This window comes from Uloborus diversus, chromosome 3 (genome assembly GCF_026930045.1).
Source record: "Uloborus diversus isolate 005 chromosome 3, Udiv.v.3.1, whole genome shotgun sequence".
Lineage (NCBI taxonomy): Eukaryota > Metazoa > Arthropoda > Arachnida > Araneae > Uloboridae > Uloborus > Uloborus diversus.
In genome coordinates this window covers 157045128-157061788 of record NC_072733.1, presented here as the reverse complement: position 1 = coordinate 157061788, position 16661 = coordinate 157045128, and the positions used below count along the sequence as shown (strand labels likewise).

Sequence of the window (16661 nt, the reverse complement as noted above, 5' to 3'; positions counted from 1 at the left end):
TTCTCCCAAGGGAGAAAAGTGATAGAGCTCCTCATTAGATTGAAAGGAACACACAACTCTAAAGTGGATAAAAGAATTAGAAAGGGTTTTTGACCTTAGAATGGTAGTGCTTAGCCGTAAAAATCTAATCAAATTGAAGACAAACGTAAAGAGTCTGGAATTGGTTTCTCTTTTGCTGATAATTTTGTGGAAAGGAGGAGTGTTAAAAATATTATTCAAAAGTTTAGCAAACACTTATTGGTGCATTGTAGAATTGGAAAAAAAAAAAATAATAAGTGAAGTTTTTTTTTTAAGTAATTTTTGTTATAATCACTAATAATTCAAATGTACATTAGTTAAATTTAATTAAAAACATATATATATATACACTATTAATTTCTTCATTAAATCTAATTTTATTGTTAACTACTGTTTAGTTATGAATTTTTAAACTATTCCGGTTATGACGTTGCTCCAGCTATGACGACACTTTGTTAACAGTCCCAAAGGTGTCCTGATAATGAGGTTCGACTGTATATATATATATATATATATATATATATATATATATATATATATATATATATATATATATAGTGGACGCCGGTTAATTGAATCAACTGCTTTAATGAAATTAAATTGTGAAAAATAGATTAAATCCAGCTTTTTTAAATTAGCCGCTTTATTGAATCAGCTGCTTCATGGAATCAAAACTGTTACAAACAACCGTGAATCATATCAGCAGTGGCCACTGTATGTATATAAAATTCGGAATATCAAGACAAAAAGCTAAAAACCAGGACAAATCAAAACAATATAATTTTTATCAGGAAAACTGCAAACTGTTTCATTCTTGAGAAAGTTGTTAATAATGGAATCAGGTGATCTTTGAATTTAGAGATATTCTGTATGTAAAATTTCATTTGCATTCACTTTTCCAAACAACTGTCAATTAATTTTTCGCATTTTAACTTTTTTTTCTTGACTCTTTATATGACAATTTATAAGTTTTCAAGATAATCTATTTTCAGGCATGCTGCAAAAAGACCAAGTGAGAAAATTTGGTCACCCTCGATTTTAGCAGGATGTTGGTTGATGCACGGGAATATCAAATTCTATTTACAAGATGAGGACATAATACAGGATTATTTTACAGTACAGCTTATTAAAAACTAAACAAGGACTTAATTCAATCAAAATCATATATTTTAGCATTTTAAAACGTAAAAAAAATATGAAACAAAAAATTAGTGGAAAAATGAATTGGAAACTTAGTGATAAGGTATAGGAAGTGTAAAGAAACAGATAGAGAAAAATGCAGTACTTTGATGATACAGTTCACCTTCATCAAACCAATTTCTCTTCTGATTTCATTGATAGCGCACTGCATCTCATTAATTCTGTACTGCTGGGTTTGAAGCATTATTCTCACTTCTCTGACACAGTTGTGGTCCTAGAAAAAATATTTTTAAAGTGCTGCATAATTATGTTCTATAAAGCTCATACTGTAATAATGTGTTTGTAAAAATCTTTTTTGTCATCCTTTTTTATGATACAAAAACATTACAAAGGTTTGTAAAATTGAAACAGCTCAATAAAAATATGTATAGCTCAAGAACCTGAAAACCTTACTAAGTCTGAAACAACAATACTCTAGAATAAAACATGTTATACTTTCTACCATACTAAAATCATTCACATTAAAAAATAAATATCTTTTGGCACAGATTATGCAAAAAAGTAAAACCTCCAGCTCAATTATAGGCTGTTCTAGGCTGACAAGTCCATAACATGGATGAAACAGCAGTGTCTGGATGTCACAACCGAGCTGTTGTTAATTCGTATGTGGTTCTGCCTCAGCCCTGGCTTGAGAGCAGTAACTTACTGATTATTACTTTTTATTTGATTCAACATCACAGAAACAGATTTCTGCACAACTAAATAACGTTTTTACTTCACTTGTGGTATAACTAAATATATATTTTTGCAGCAGGGGTCTCTGTAAAAGAGATGTGCGAGTCTTATATTTTATGAAAATTGATTACTTATCTTTCTCTCAGTAAAAGAATCCTCTTTTTACTTCCTTTTAAGAAGTAGAGGAAGTATTCTAATCACGAAAAAAATTTCACCCAAAAATCAGCCTTAATTTCCATTGTGCTTGTCCCCGAATGAATATTGAGTTTTTTTTCAACCCGATCATACGTGGATATATGCCTGAGAGCGTATAGAGACCCAAAATATCCATTAATATCCATTTTGACGATCCTGGAATTAATTACATCTAGTTTTCTTGTGACATCCGTATGTACGTATTTATCTCGCATAACTCAAAAATGGTACATCCTAGAAAATTGAAATTTGGTACGTAGACTACTAGTGGAGTCTAGTTGTGCACCTCTTTTGGTTGCAATCGGATGTTCCAAAGGGGGTCATTTACACCTTTTTGGAGGGAAATCATTGTTAATTTCAATGCAAATTCAAGTGGTGTTATAAACCACTGCAAACACTTGGAGAGATATTGAAAAGCTTTTGGTCACCAAGTTTTTTCGCCAACCTGGCAACAAATTTTGGCTTTTTTTTTAATTTTTGGCAATTGTTGTGATATTTAGACAGTTAACCATTGAATCACATTAAAATGTCCAATATTGGGAAAATTAATCTGTATAATTTTTTTTTTTTTTTTTTTTTTTGCCTCAGTTCGCAACAAGCATGGGGTAAAAACATTTAAAGTGTTTCTTTTCTTACTCCAAAGCCACTATTATCATTAAATTAGCATAAAATGAAGTCATGTGATGCACACATCAGCTCTTTTTTTTCTTTTTCTTTTTTTTTTTTTGAGAACAAAGATATTCTTTTACTTTGAAATACATAACTGAAATTCTCACATTTCAAAAATACCCTTTTCATAAATCGGTTGTCTTTGATTTGCATTTTTCCTATTTTAGAACATTGAAAAATTTTATTAAAATGCAGCATTAACATTTTTTATTAAAAGCTAAAATAATTTAATTTGTTATATTTTTTTTAATCTCAAAAATTTTAATCTGAATTTAATAAATGCATTTAAAACCAAAAGACATAAAAAGTTAGAGGAAAAACTATTACACAATGAGAAATGTCAAAAATCCTCCCCTGCCCCCTCCAAGTACTTAATAATATTCCGAAAAATCTGAAAAAATTTCTAATTTTAGTGTAACCCTTTTCCCTAAGTATCACCAAAAGTTTATATATAAAAATTCGACCAAATTTATCTATTTATGCATGCATGTCACTTAAACTTCTTAAGAATGTTAGTGAATTGACAATCAAACCAGGTATTGCTAGATTAGTAATTTTTTGGGGATCAATTAATTAGGGAAGATATTAATAAAAAAAAATTTGTCTTCCTCTCACTTTTATTTGTTCAAAATCTTATATTCTGCTACTGGCAAGCTGTCAATAATTTCTCCCTTTCTCTGCTTAAAATGGATTGGACTAGGTAGACTGGAAGAAAAAGTTGATCTTGGAATGGTTTGAGCGAAAATGGGTTAAGTTCAAGGTATGCCGTGCTTCAAATCAATGTAACTAATTAATGTACCGCTGCAAGATGCAAGAAGGGGTGAAGCCCTTGAAGTACACCAGGTGGCAAAAGGGCTAAGCCACCGAAGTACACCGCTGAAGGGGGTGTACACAAGGATGGTTTTCTGTTCACTTTTTTCTAAAAAGTCCAGAATGGCGGAAGAAACTGGATAAGGTGGACAAAACTGGGCGGAATGAAAATCCACTGATTTTTCATGTTTAATTCATGAAATTATTGCTATGATGCAATAGAATTATTAAGTAATTTAACTTATAATTTTATTGCAATATTTAATGTTTCTAATATTTAGTAAAATATTTTTTAATTAATCATTTAATTAAAACAAAATGAGATATTAAGAGCAATGTAATAAATACACAGAGAAGATGCTGATTGCATTTTGGTGTAACTAATTTTAGGCAATTTTTTTCTCTAAAAGTAATCAAATTCAACAAAATGAAGCAGTTGACTATAGTTGGATTACAATAGTACTGCATATTATTAGAAAAAGAAGATCAACTTCTTATGGTTTAAAGACAAATAAATAAAATTGTTAAATTTATTAAATAAAATCAAATAATCTTACATTAGTTTTAATGAATCATATTATGATCTTTATATAAATAAAACACAATGTCAGCTTTTTGTTGTTTTTTTTTTAATGGTCTGAATTTTTCTGAATAAATTCCATGCTGTTCCTAATTTTACTAAAGTGTGGACAAATAAAATTCTTCAACTGTTTTGTAGGCCTCTCCAGCAATGGAGGATTTAAAAATTTCTCTTTTAGATCATTTTTTATCATTTAAAGTTGATTCATTTGTTTGTGCAGCCCAGACATGATCCCTAAAAATTTTATTTTTAATTATAATAATTGAAATTTACATTACTGTTGTATTTAATCTAATTGAGACCCAAAATATACTGTTTTAACATTATTAAAGAACAGCCTAATTTCTTTAATAATGTTAATATTTTGATTAATATACAATCAAATTATTTTAAGCAAATGATTTATTAATAAATAATCTAGGAGAACCATATAATAATTACACTACGTCAATCATAGTACTGTAACAAAAACTGTTTTACCACAAACCTAAAAAATATTTAAATTTCAAAAAAAGTGCAAAAAAATTAACAAACCCTTAATTCATCTTTAGGAATGACTAGTCCACAGCCTTGTTCACATGGCACAGGTCTTTTCGGATTATGCTCGCACTCTTCTTTATGAACTTCCAAACGTTCTAATTTAATAACAGCTGTACATCCAAAATTTGCATTATCACACATAATAAGTAAACGAGAAAGTAGATTGCGAAGAATCCGAGGAACAGGTTTCAATTCATTAGGAGTTATTGGTTGACGATCAACAGGGCAAGAGGGCTGCCTGGTAAGCCACTCATTAATGCAACTTTTGCAAAATGCATGTTCACATTGAGGTGCCTATAAAAGAAAATCAATGTCTAATTATAATATTCTTTCCACATAATTTTTAGAGCATTCGGATGATACATATGAAAAATCTGTCATCAAATGTTTAATACTCTGAAAATCATTTTACATGTGTCAAAGAGAAATATGGACTGCAACAAACAATATGCAACTAATTCTGAGATTAAAGTAACCGGCAGGGCATAGAGAATTCTAGTGGGTTTTTCTTTTCAAAATGATAACATTTAACCATCATTTTAAAAAGAATCATTTTTAAAATTTAAAAAAACTTTTATTTGTTTAACTTTTTTTTTGAAAGTAAAAAGAGAAAAAAAAATGCTGCAACTTACTTAAACAAATCATTACATACAACCTTCTTGTTTTTCTTTTTTTTTTTTTTTTTTTTTGTGCACAAAATTGTCAATTTTTTCAAATAATGTTTTTTTTAATTTTATTTTCTATATCCTTATATATTATTTTTGTAGCCTGTTTCTTGTTCCTAAGCGAGATCTTCCTCAATTCTAGATCGATTTCTTTGATTTACACCTCATTTTAAAGCTTATCGTGCAGGCTAATGACGAAAAATAGACCCACGGTATAAAAATTGTTTTTTTTCTGTCAAAAAAACCTGTTTTAAAGCACCGGACTGAGGTTTTCGGTTAAATTTATAAGTTTAAATTGCACTGTAACTGACAGAGCTGAATAGCTCTATTGGCAGAGCGTTCGAATGGTAATCAGAAGAACGATTGTTCAGGCCTCGGCCAGGACAATCTGCTTTAAAAAATTAAACAAACATTGCGCATTACATGAACACTTGAAAACAATAAATAACACATGTGAGGTAATAAAATAAATGTGATGGAAACACTTCTTGCTGGAACGAAAACTTGATGCAACCTGTAGCTAAATTGATTCTTAAGTGTAGTGTTTCTTTGTTTTTAAAGCTTTGGCCCTGGTCAGAAAACTAGAGCATAATGTAAGCAAAAATATAGGTATCATGTTTAAGATTTCAGACTAAAATGGAATAACTTTTTGTTCAGAAAAAAAAATCATTACTGAAATGTAGATTTTCCTAATGACAGTTTTTGACCTTTGTACGAATAAAAAATTACTACCTCAAATTGAAATTACGCTTTTCATTTAGTTAACCTATGGATAATAATTAGAATACGAATAAAAACATTAAAATTACTAACAACTTGATGGGAAAATGTTTTTTTTTTCTTCTTTCAGCAAAAAAACATACAGCCAGTCACAATTTTACATTCGAAAAGATACGCTTAAAAAACGAACTTAGTTTAACTGATTTTGTATTTTAAGTGTTTGGTTAAATAATGAACACCTGCTGCTATCTAAGCCATGATGGTTCAAGCAGTCTGCAATAACAAATTGTATAAATTTTCAAAAAGAGAAACACTTCTCTTCAATATCTTATCTTACATATTATTTCTGCAGGTTATTTTTTTGCGGGTATGCAAGATCTTTCTTATTTTTTTAAGAAATCCCCCTCCCCCCACATTTTAAAGCTTAACGAGCTGTCTAATGAAGAAAAATATACCTACGGTCTAAAAATCAATTTTTTGGGAATGCCTCTTGCTGTTGCAAAATCTTGACGCAGCCTGTAGTTCTTAAGCAGATTCCTTTTTTTTTAAAGTAAAATTCAAATAAAGATTTTAATTTTTTGTCTCCCTTTCGGCGAAAAAAAAATCACAATTAATCTGTTTTTTTTTTTTTCTTAGAATAAAGCTTGAAAGCAGTGGACTTAGTTCTTCGATTAAATTGATAAGTTTTTTCAATAGAGCGTTCGGCTGTAAACTAGCTAAACTTCGGGCCCGCACGGGCTGTCCGCCATTATAGGTGATTTTGACAAACACTACGCTTTACATGTACTCATAACATACAACTGATAACACAGGTAAGGCAATAAAATAAAAGCAATGGGAATGCTCCTTGGAGTTTGGACTCCTTTATGCAGGCTACAGTTACAATTCAGATAAGTTGACTATTAATCTAAGGTTGTTCTTTCTCTTTTTTTTAAGCTTTGACTCCGTTCAGATAACTAAGCATAATGTAAGAAATAAAAAAAAATGTATTAGATTTAAATATTCAGACCTAAAAGGTATCTTTTTTGAGCAGAAAAACTGTTTCATTGTATGCTGAAATTTAGTTTTTTCTAATAGCAGTGTTCGACCTTTTGTATAAATAAAAAAGTCCTACGCCAAATTAAAATTACAAGTTTCTTCCAGTAAACCTTTAACTATTTATTCGAATACGACGTAAAAAATTACAATTAACTTTATAAGTAAGAAATAATTTTTTACTCCTCTGCTTTCGGCGGAAAAAAAAATGCATTTTGTCTACGTTCGAAATACTCTTAATAAACGGATTCAGTTCAACTGGTTTTGGCTTTGAATTTTAAGTGCTTGATTAAAAGAAAAACATGTGCTGGCATGTAAGCCGTAATGGTTAAAACAACCTGCTATGTTAAATTGTATCAGTTTTCAAAAATAAAAACATTTATTTCCAATCTAATTTATTATTTCTCCAGAATGTTTGTTGCAATCGCTACGCGAGATCTTCCTCATTCTTTAAACAAAATCAATGTTTTACGAATAATTTTAAAGCGTATCATGCTGGTTAATGACAAAACATAGATGAATGGTCTTTTTTTTTTTTTTTTTTTGGCCCAAAAGCTTTCTTGCTGTTTTTTATTACATTGCTTCAATGAATAGCATTCGTAATTCAGCGCATTTGCTCGGTTGGTTGGAGTGTCATGCTGATAACCAGAATGGTGCCAGTTCGAATCCCTGCCAATAAATACCTCTTTAATGTTTCTTTTTTTCCGTCAGAGACTCACATAGGCAGAATTGTATTTGCCACAACCAGTTTTTTCACATGCACAATTACTGCTTTTTCACAAATCACTCAGTCACATTTTTAATGATATTTATGTTTGCATTGAAAATACATATAACCAAAAAGTGTGTGATGATCACATTATCACAACATTGTATTTAATGAGGTTTTGTTGCTGACGTCTTAAAATTACATGCCTTTTTTGCGCGTTTACTTTAATCCGTTTACCTTTTTCAATTCTTCCTCATAATGTTCTTTCTTTGAAATTGTCAAAGAGTGAAATGCCACATGAAACAATTCTAAGCAAAGTGCGGAGTTCCGCACGGGTTGACTAGTAGACAGTATTACAAGGTTATTTAATCTATTTGAAAAGTTACAGATTGAAGGTAGGCTTTTATTAGTTTAAACCTTGAAAAGCTTATTCTTCCCGACACCCAAAAAAAGTCCTGGCCCGAGATACAGCCCGCCAAAGATGACAAGTTGGCTGCCATTTCTCACTTCAATTTTCGATAAAATTTTCAAACTCCTTTTTTTTTTTGCAGACTAGTGCACAATACTTTGCTGCAGTTTTTTTATTTGAGGGATAATCATTCATCGTTAAAACGATATGCAGCATTTCAAAATATTCAAATTTTCCAGCTACATAATTTTGGAAGAAAAATAAAAAATCAATTTCTGAACTTTTCTCAAAAACGCCAACTTAAAAAATTTCAGTTTATTGGAACGATTGATTGATTGGAAAGATGAGGGTCCTTCAGGAACTCTATATATGTAGAAGTAGAATTGAAAAAAAAAATTAGTAGGAAGAGACTAGAAGGCACTTTTAATTTGTTCCAACCATTTTTATTTTCAGTTGCCTCTTTATGCAAAAATTTGACTTTTGTGAAAACAAGAAGACACGGCACCAAACAAGGTTCTATGCTAAAAGGTTGCGCACAGAGAAAGGTTTTGGTCGGCATATCGGCTAAAAACTGGGTTCTTGTTCTCATGTAATATGATTTAATAAAGGAAAATAATGGTATGAATAACGTATAATCCCAAAACTACCTGCTTTACTTGTTTCAAAGGAAAAAAAAAACAGGATGGAGGAGGAGGAATTGGGACGCGGGTTTTAATCTGGACTTTAATATTATTCAACCATATTGTTACAAATTTTGTAAATAGTAATTATTTTTGTGATTAATTTGTTATAATCTGGCTAAATTAGACATTTGTTCCATTATTTTGTATCTAAAATTATCTTAGTAACGTTGCTTGTAAATAGCTTCTTGTAATGTACATACAACCCCCTAACATTCGACTGAAGTACACGGTCCCCCTATTTTTCATTAGATTTGTGAATGAATAAAAAGAAAATACGAGAAGCATTTCGAATTTTGTGGAAACTTCTCTAGGATTTATAAATAGCCACAGCCGACGGCGGGATGAGTTAGTCTCGAGTGAGTTTTTGCTTGTGAATCCTGTCAGCGGTGCTATGGAGAGCATGTATTAGCTGTTTTGTGAAGCCTTTGAGCTGTATTTCTGCATATTTGGATGTAAATACGTAGTTGACCGTTGAGTATACGGTGTTAATCGATATTTGCCTAATTGCTATGGTTAATTTAGCAGTTGTTAATGATATTTCTTGTACATAGTGGTAAATAAATCTCCTGTGTTTTCTCAAGAACTGTGTTGTCATTTTAAGAAAGTTTGAAGTTTGCACCGAGCGTGTAATAATATTATAAATTTTAGTATGTGTTATGTAAGGCACAGATCTGTTTGCTCGATTTTCAACAGTTGCTGCAGGCAATTTTTTTTTTTCTTTGGAATTGTTTGAGAGATCTTTTTTACATTTCACAGTAATCTACGTTCCCCCCCCCCCCCCAGAATTGCAGCCTCAATAACAAGGATGCGTGATGTATTCGAGATTATACGGTTATCTATTGCATGTTGTACCATAGAGATTGTAACTTGGTTCTTCTTTGATGAGTTTTAACATTACTTTATTTCCCTCCCCCCCCTCAAAAAAATAAAATAAATAAATAAATACATAAATAAAATGAAACAAAAGACAGCATTGAGAGCCCCTTAAATAGAGGACCTAGTGATTTTCCTCTTTGCCCATGCTACAATGATACCCTTGTGTGATTAATCACCATAATAACGGACGATAGTCATAAAAAAAAATTACAGTAGGGAACCTTTTTTTCACTTCTCTCTATCACAAGATTTAAAGGATGCAGTCAGTAAGGGCCCTGGATTTGAGATGTTCAAATTTTTTTTACAGATGTTTAAATTGTTGCGAAAATATTTTTTGACACAAGTAGTTTTGGAAACATACTTGATAACTTTAATCAAAGTGGGAAACAGTTTCCAAAACCTCCCCTAAAACCATAAAAATAGGACTAAAAGCAGGGGCGATAGTGGACTCAAATAAAACTTTCTGAAGACAGTCTGAAAGTTATGGAAACTCCCCAAAACAAAAAGTAAATTAATGTAAGGTAACATATATCAAAATAACTTCTGATTGTAAAAAACATCGAAATATTTACAAGATGCAAAAGAATTGAAATCTCAAACACAGAAGCAATTTTTCGGGATGTTGCATATTGAACACATGCTCAGAAAATTGCATTGGTGAAATTTTTTTTACATTTTCAAGCACAATCCGATGGTTTCTGAAAGAATTCAAGCACTAAGTAACTTTTTCAAGGTTTTCAAGCACTTGAAAATGAACTTTTTTTTCCCAAGTGCTTTTCAAGGTTTTTCAAGGGCATACAAATCTTGTTGAAATGAAACATTTTAAGTTTTTTTTTAAATATTGTTTCAGTTTTGGAATGTGTAGTCAGCCCAAAATTTTCGGATCATTCTCAGACTAAACATCAGTTAAATATTAAGTTTCAACTTCTCATTTTTATATATATATATTTTTTTTTTCTTATTTGAAGGGGTAAAATGATTTTTCAGCTAGGGGCCCAATTGGACCCAATCGGTCAATCGCCAAATACCGGCCCTGGTAATCGACATTAAAGCTGTAAAGGCATTAATGCATTTCTCTGCACAACAAAATATATCTTGTCACATGCAACAACTTACTCAAGAGAAAATATTTTTAGCAATTATTTTTAATATGAACATTGAATAAAAATTTAAACACTTCAATAATGCTAATACTAAAAACTGCATCGTTAGGCAGCATGTCACTAACTGCCAATAACAATCAAGAACAATTAAAAATACACAATTTCGATTTCTATACAAGATGTGCCCTATTGTTACTCACCACGAGGACTGAGCTTTAAATATTTAAATGTTGTCATCCACAGTGGTGTCCTGAAGGGAAGGATCAACCCAGAGCCCTTGATTTTCAACACGGTGGCAAATCCTAATTTCTAACTTTATACAGTAAAATCCCTCCTTACGGACACCCCTTTCATGCGGACAATTTTTAATTCCCTGATCCCAAAGGAAATAACATTATTAAACCCCTGTCCTGCAAACAACCTTCTATTGCAGAGAAAAACATTTGTCCCTTTAGTGTCCGCATTAGAGGGTTTTACTGTATATACGTAACTATGATGAATCCAGGCATAGGCAACTGGTACACAAAAAAATTGGGAGGGCAGACAAGACATGAAGGGAGGGGGAGAGTTGAGGTACATGGTGAGAGATATGTGGGAAAGAGGTTTTTTGGGGGGAGGGGGGATCGGACTTATAGGCATGCGCACAGGAGTCACCAGGGGTACTGCTGTACCCCCCATTAGCTCAAAGGAAAAAAGATAGCAAAGGTAAAACAAATAAATAAAATGAAGAAAAAACAAAAAGAATAGAAAACAATAATTTAAGATACAGTAGCATCATTGCAAGAGGGGAAGAAGTTGACTGGTAATTGTCCTCCCCCTGATTCCCTTTAAACAACGGGCCTGGATGCAGTGGTACTGACATCACACTAGATAGTGTCTCTAGTGTGGTGTTGATGGTACCCCCATGCCTGAAGCTCTTCGCACGCCTCTGATTGGACTAGATTATTTGATTTTATTGTCATTGTTGATTAAATGATCTTCTCAAACATCAGGACAGATGGTCACAGTAGATTCCCTTCTTCTAATTCAAAGTTCCATTTTAATTACTATGAACCTAATAATGCGAGAAAAATAGAAAATACACTTATTAAACATTTTTTGATTGCTCAATAATTTTGAACTTAGAAAAGTATAGGGGAAAGTCTCCTTTGTCTGGCTGGACTAGTGCATACACACAACCAGTCTTTAGCTGACAGGTACACAAAAACAGAAAATACAATGAAGTGAGTCTCGACAGTACTTTCTTTTGAGTCTCTAACCACAAGACAGTTTAATCTGTCAGGACACTAGACTTGTCTTCGAAAACGTGTTTCAACAACAACATAGTCACATTTCTGAACTTTTAGAATGAATTTTTGCTTTTAGCTTTCAGGACATGAGCTGGTTTAAATCTGCCAATAGTAAGTTTTAGCAGTACACTAGTGCAGTGACCCATTTTACTGAATTCAACACTAAAATGTACAAATTTTCAGTCAAAATTTCCTACATCTGTTTCAGAATTTCCATTTTCTACACAAGAGAATTGAGTTATATGAATGAAATTACATGAAAAATAATCAGTTGGCCTTTTTTTAGTATAGCTCAGGGGTTCCCAAACTAAGTGTTGTGGCTCCCTGGGAGCACCAAGAGGTGCCAAGTGGTGTCTATGGTATCAATATTATGTGTATATAAACATATAGAATAGGGAGCTGTGAGAAAATTCTATTGCCATCAATGTACATTTTTCAAATTTAAAAAAAAAGTAACTATGTTAACTGAATGTTTTTAGTTTTTAAAGAGTTTTACAATACTTATCCTTCTTGACTTACTGTACAAAAGCATCATTTATTCAATTTTGCATTCACTAGATCTTATATTTTTATTATTTCTACAAACACAAAAATCTTTTATTTTATGCTTAGAAAGTTTGATCAATCTTTTAAACCAATAATATAAACAAAGACCAGGAAACTTTTTGAGAAAGAGATAAAGCTCTAGAAAGTTGAGGGTCAATAGTTTAATGGTAGTAGATAATGGACAAAATAAATGCATCAATAAGGGAAATAATATTCCTTAATTGATACTTATTTATTAAATACTACTAGATACACTTACATGCATAGGTTCTTCCAAAACCCCTGAACATATTGGACAGATCAGCTCTTCGTCAACTTCTCCTTTAAAACGCGTAACTTCATATCCCATTATGGACACTGAAAACAATAATTACTTTAAATTTCTTTTTGCCAATGAGACAATACAGCTAAGAGTAGTACACTTCAAAGCCCAGGTAGAAATAATGCTTTTGGGACATTACATGGAATGGTCATGAAAATACTGGAGCCAAACATATGAAATTATAGTGTAATAAAAATCGGACATTCACAGTTCTAACATTAAACAACAAAGAATTAGGCGTGTTTTTCCAAACAGTTCACCATTCGCAAAGCTAAATACAAACTGTATATAAGTTATATTACCGAATAAAAGCATTTGTATCAAATTAAATTTCACAAAATATAAATGCATCCCCAAATTGATGGTTTCATTTCATGAAGCTTTATAATTACGAAATCATGCAATTATCAATAGACAGTTGGAGTTGTTACTAATTCAAAATAAATTCAAAGAAATTCAATATGGTATGCTGAGAGAAATTTCATCTTACCAAATGCAGCAATGAAAGAGTTTGATGTTTTTTTACATCATAAGGAACTTCATAAATATTTAAACTGAAGATAATAAAAGTTATCTACAAGGGAAAACACATTGTACTGACACGATTCATAACCTTACAATTTAATACATCAGGTAAACACAAGAAGTGCAATATGCTGAAATCTTCAGTTATTGGCGCTTTATCGCTCTTTGCAGAGCTCATTTAGCTGCGCCTCTTAGCTACACCGTCAGTATGGTTGCCATGGTCGGGCTCGAATAGAGCTACCTACCGGTCTCATCGGCGCAAAGTTGAATAGCAGATTGTGCATGCAAACACCGATGAACGAAATGGGAAGATTGGGCGCCGACTATTGGGCACCGGGAACTTTGGGCGCCGAGCATTTTGGGCGCCGGGAACTTTGGGCGCCGAGCATTTTGGGCGCCGGGAACTTTGGGCGCCGAGCATATTGTGCCCAGTATTCCCGGGGCCCAAAATGCTCGGCGCCCAATGTTCCCGGCGGCGAATTTTGAAACGCTCTCAATGCTTACGTTACGGTAGCTACCGGTTAGTTAACCACGTGACAGCTAATGATCACGTGCTCCAATCAACTGCGTAGAACGGTAACCGGTTGATAATAGAACGCTGCGGTTAGTAACCGGTAGACCGGTGAGGTTCGTCGAACGCAAGGAATGCTTGCGTTCGCCGAGCTCAACTGGTAGCTACCGGTTAATCGATTACGTGACATCTAATGATCACGCAGCGGTTAGCAACCGGTTACTCAGTGGTCGACCGGTTAGGATCGCCGAACAAAACCAATTACAGTACATTGGCGAAATGAGAAATAAAAACGAGCGCGTTCTATTAAACAGCATGGTGACCTGATGGATACATTAAAGCAAACCCCGAGTAAAATGTAAACAGAGCCGCCCCTTTAAATTGTGAGGTAGAAATTGCAATGCGAAATACTGCTCTTTAAAGTTTTAGTTCGTTTTAATTTCACGATTTACTGTTCTTTGTGTTGTGAAATATTTCCGTTTTCGTAGGGTTTCTTCTGAATCTTAATTTACGTCTGTATTGTTGTTATGTTTGGAACCCTTTCCCCCAACTACCAATCACTTCTGAAGTGCTCCAAATTCAGAGTTAATTACAATACAATATGAATAGCAACCCCTTCTGCAAGTTTTCCGGATTTTTCGCATGCCATGAATGTAAGGGAAAAAAACGGAAACGAATAAGTTCAAAGGGTGCAAGAATGCACTAGCCAAGGGCACTCACTTTGGCTCCCCTCCCCCCTCTAACTTAACTATCACAGATGCTATGAATTCAAAGTCAATTATACAATATTTGCTGTAAACTTCTTTGATGGGGAACATTTTAATATAATTAAGATTTTGGTGCAATCTGCAAATTGTTATCAATTATCAGTTCATTCAGGCAAAATTAACAAGGCCAACAAAAAAAAGAATTTTTTTAGAGCTCTGAATATATTATTATCATTAGCATACAAATGAACTCACACCTATTAGACTATAATGATTTAGTACAGTTAAGGAGTGACACAAGCTCGGAGCATAAAACAATCGAAATGGAAAAGCTTACAGTTCCTGGGGCCAATGACTACTGATTGCGAGTAGTTGGTGGTAGCCAAACGTGTTATTTTAATTTTTTCTAGGAAATGGGGGGGGGAGTGTGCAAAGGCTGACACTGGTCGCTCAAATTCTCACGAGCCCCACAGAGCATAGGAGCAGTGACACAACATCTTCCCACCCATCCTTTCCCCTTTTTTTTTTTTTTATAAAACTAAAAACTGAGACAGATGAAGGAGAAATTAAATTAAATGAAAAGGATTATATTCTTTCCTGAGATAAAATGTATTTCTTAGATCATTAAATGGTAGTATTTTTTACAGATTTTTCTCATGACATTTTTATTGTTAAAAAACTTTATGAAATAACCAAAATCTTCAACATATTGTTCAGAGAAAACCAACAAATTAAAACATCAACAACATAAAGAGAAGCGCACTCAGATTGTATTTCAGTTACTATTCTCAAGTATATAAAAAAAAATCAACAGTCAAAGAAACTCATTTTGAAACAGCATGTATTATCCACCATGTTAAAATCTGTTCTGCGTCTCTTTCAATGTGAGTTTATTGCGAATGTTTACAGCAAGCAGAATTTTCCAAACATAACAACAATACAGACGTAAATTAAGATTCAGAAGAAACCCTACGAGAACGGAAATATTTCACAACACAAAAAACAGTAAATCGGTAAATTAAAACGAACTAAAACTTTAAACAGCAATATTTCGCATTGTATTTCTACCTCACAATTTAAAGGGGCGGCTCTGTTTACATTTTACTCGGGGTTGCTTTAATGTATCCAGGTTACCATGCTGTTTACTAGAACGCGCTCGTTTTTATTTCTCATTTCGCCAATGTACTGCAATTGGATTTGTTCGGCGATCCTAACCGGTCGACCACTTAGTAACCGGTTGCTAACCGCTGCGTTCTATCATGAACCGATTACCGTATTAATATGAAGCACGTGATCATTAGATGTCACGTGGTTAACTAACCGGTAGCTACCGTAACGTGAGTATTGAGAGCGTTTCAAAATTCGCCGCCGGGAACATTGCGTGCCGAGCATTTTGTATGCCGGAAACATCCCACTCAGCATAATGTTGTCGCCCAGGTGTCACTGGAACGTCATCTGCTGACGATAGAGGCGTCCTGGCAACGTCACTCCCCGGCGTCCTAAGTCTGCCCCCATGTCCGGGTTCAATAACGGTCTGCAGACGTCCCCAGAAGGGCACCGTCTGCCGTCCGGGAGACGAACTGTGACTATTAAGGGACGACGCAGAGACATCTCAGGATCGCCTTAGGGCGGACTAACCCACATTAAAGCGACGGTCTCACGGCGCCCTAGGGTCGTCCACAGACACACCCTTCGGCGTCGGGTGACCGTTTATAGTGCTTTATATTGTGTAGAGTGAGCTTTATTTGACTATTTTATTTTTTATTTCAACTTATTTTTTTAAAATTCAGTTTATTTCATTTTGTAGCTCATTTAGTTACGAAAATTTTTATTGCAATTATTTTTTTCTCTTAAAAATTCATCAAGCTTGCAGC

At 33.2% G+C, this 16661-nt stretch overlaps 1 protein-coding gene across 1 annotated transcript in view; it reads right to left on the bottom strand.

The window, feature by feature from the left end:
- LOC129219213 (E3 ubiquitin-protein ligase NRDP1-like) overlaps positions 1 to 13655 on the bottom strand; it is a 28978-nt gene extending 15323 nt beyond the window's left edge. Inside the window, exons 1-4 of the mRNA XM_054853537.1 lie at positions 13535 to 13655; positions 12982 to 13079; positions 4682 to 4981; positions 1322 to 1432 (exon numbers count right to left, since the gene is read on the bottom strand). Coding sequence (XP_054709512.1) covers positions 1322 to 1432; positions 4682 to 4981; positions 12982 to 13071 — 501 coding nt within the window. The 5' untranslated portion in view covers positions 13072 to 13079; positions 13535 to 13655. The remainder of the gene's footprint in view (positions 1 to 1321; positions 1433 to 4681; positions 4982 to 12981; positions 13080 to 13534) is intronic.
- Positions 13656 to 16661: the final 3006 nt, after the last annotated feature.